At 45.7% G+C, this 2,723-nt stretch overlaps 1 protein-coding gene across 1 annotated transcript; it reads right to left on the reverse strand.

The window, feature by feature from the left end:
• Positions 1-110: 110 nt before the first annotated feature.
• H257_17935 (hypothetical protein) lies at positions 111-1,165 on the reverse strand (the record flags this gene model as incomplete). Its single annotated transcript, XM_009846904.1, has 2 exons — positions 111-119; positions 188-1,165. 2 exons carry the CDS (start codon positions 1,163-1,165, stop codon positions 111-113), a joined length of 987 nt encoding a protein of 328 aa, XP_009845206.1.
• Between the last annotated feature and the right edge of the window lie 1,558 nt (positions 1,166-2,723).

A 2,723-nucleotide genomic window follows, 5' to 3' on the forward strand; every position in this document is an offset into this window, starting at 1 on the left:
CATATATGGAACTTCCATCATTGTCTTCGATGGGATCGTCATATAGACAAGCCTCTTGATCAGCATATGCAATTGCATGTTCGTCGTTGTCATCAAATTCATGGTCGATGTCACGCTCGCTATCCACTGGCTCGCCCGGAAACATGTAGTGACGTGGCAGTTCACTTAGCCAAGGCTGAAGGAGGACGATTTCACACTCCAAGCAAACGTTGAAGTCGACATCCTTCGGATTTTCGATGTTGTTGACATTGCCAGCATGCGTGATGCCTTTGCGCGAGAGCATCAAACCAACAAAGGCAGGATGGATGTCCTTGCAATCGTAAAACGCGACCAACTCATCGCACAACGTGGCGTCAGGATTTCGCAAGCGGGCTGCCATGGATTGCAGGATGTCCTTATCTTCGGTTGAGTACACATGGACATCAGTTGTAAATGCCAAACGATCGCACACACAGCACACACATTGATCCATTCCAGAGGGGCCAAGGGCAAATCCCAATTCACCCAGGATTTTGGACTTCATGTCCTTGGAGCATTCATGCAGCAAGCCAGCGTCGTCCAGTGCAGCACATTGCGCTTCCGAGGCAGTTACATCGTTGCTCTTGGCTTCTTGAACGCGATGAAGCCCTTGTCGCCGGCGTTCAAGTCGGCTCTTCCGTACTTCGACGCTTTCAGACACATGCAAAGCCTTTCGTTGCGCCTTAAGGTACCCCAAACGACTTGATCGCGCCTCCACAGTTTGAGCTGAGTACTGAACTTTCAATGTAGTCAATCGAACGTCACGATCTTCAGGTAACTCCAGCTGCCGATTTGCTTGAAGCTTACTCAAACGGCTCGTGCGTTGGTCTGGAGATTCCATACTGCGCTGAGCTTTAAGGCTGTCCAATCGAGCTCGATGTTGCTCTGGGGATTCCATAACTCTCTTTGCCTTGAGGTTTTGAAGTCGCCTAGCATGTTCTTCTGGGGTTTGCATCGCTCGATTTGCTTTTAATCTCTGCAGACGCATGGCATGTTTTTGAGAATCTTCCGCGGCTCTTTGCGTCTTGAGGTTCTGCAGGCGCCTTGCGTGCTCCTCGGTAGATTCCATTGCGCGCTTTGCCTTCAGCTTCTCTAGGCGAATCGCATGCTCTTTTCGAGATTCCTTGCTTCGAATCGCTGCTTGCATAGCACTTTGAGTGCTTAGTCGCTGTCGCCGATCATCAGCAGATTCAGTTGACCATTTCTGTGCGCGGTGAGCAGCCATGCGAAGCCGATTTGATTCCTTGCGGCGGCGCGCCTTCTCCTCGTCACGAGTCAGGGATGCATCAAGTGTTGTTGCAACCATCGCTGTCTTTAGTTCTGTTACAGTCACGCCGGTGACAGATACAATAGAAGCCTATTTAAAGTCGTCGTTAATTATACCGAACGTAATGATATTTGTCAATAGTTAGCATTACTTGGATGGAGTTGGATTGCCATGACGAAGCAGGAATCTCTCTCTTCGATTCAGTCACTTGCTCGGGGATAGTTAACTCCTAATACAAATTCCTTGATAAGTACAACTAGTACTGAGTGTAATCATATTTGTCAATATTACTTGGTTCGAGTTGGTTTGGGTAATTTTTCGCCTCTTTTCATCGGGCGGTTTTGTTGGTTCCATATTTCCTAATCCTGGAAATTAATATCTCTATGATTTGATCACGCACGAGTACTCCTGTAGTTTTATTGAACCTGTTTAATCCAATCACACAAAATACCTCCAGAGTTCGATATGGGTGGAAGTAAACAAAACCTCTGAAACGTAATACGTACCAGAATCAGCGATGACGGCTCTTGAACGAAAATCGGGGGTCGACGGACACGGAGCCACACACGGAGCCACACACGTAAGCCACACACACGGGGACAAAAGTAAAGAGGGAAACCTCAAACACCCGACTTACGTATGACAGTTCAAGTGTGATTTCTCACAATGCAAGTAACGGCCACTAGCGATGGATTGTTGCTCTGAAAGCAATTTATCTCACTCTAGCACGATTACAAGCTAGTAACTTAATTCAGCACTTGTATACTCGTCTACTTATCGGTAGTGGAAGTCACGAGTTTCCACCGAGCAGTTGAAGAACTGCTAGTGTTTGAGGGGCAGGGAGGGCCAGAAGCGCAAATTGCCGCACGAAAGCAATTCCAAATTGACTGTGAGTACTGTAAAATCCGGATAACGTAAACACTGTTTCCGGGGACGTCACTGGATTTTTTGTCGCGACACAAAGAAATACTAGTATACAGTACGCAGCATTTATATCCAATCCCTATACTAGAAGCCTTGAAGTTTACAGTACCGTATATCATTAACTGTACTTACTCTATGCGGTATCAAGTCTTGTGTCCTTCTAGTACTCCATCTAGTACTAGACGGAGTACTGGCATGATGCTTTGATTGGATGTACAAGTCCTTCTTTGAATGTAAGGTTAACTGAAAATTACTCCATTATGTACATCCGCATGGAGTACGTACTTCACTTGATTAGCATACCGGTATACAATCTACTGTACGCGTACAGTACTAGTACTACGTAGTACTTATAGGTACTTCAGTATGTACTGTTCTACTACTATTAATACTACCGTAGTTCTACTGTACTACTACAGTAGTAGTCGTATACAGTACCTGTACTCGTACTCAGGAAGAGTACAGTTGTACTTTAGACATTAATCAGTCAAATTAGACTATTGTTTAGTACTAC

The sequence above is a fragment of the Aphanomyces astaci genome (genome assembly GCF_000520075.1).
Source record: "Aphanomyces astaci strain APO3 unplaced genomic scaffold supercont1.127, whole genome shotgun sequence".
Taxonomy (NCBI): Eukaryota; Oomycota; class Saprolegniomycetes; order Saprolegniales; family Verrucalvaceae; genus Aphanomyces; species Aphanomyces astaci.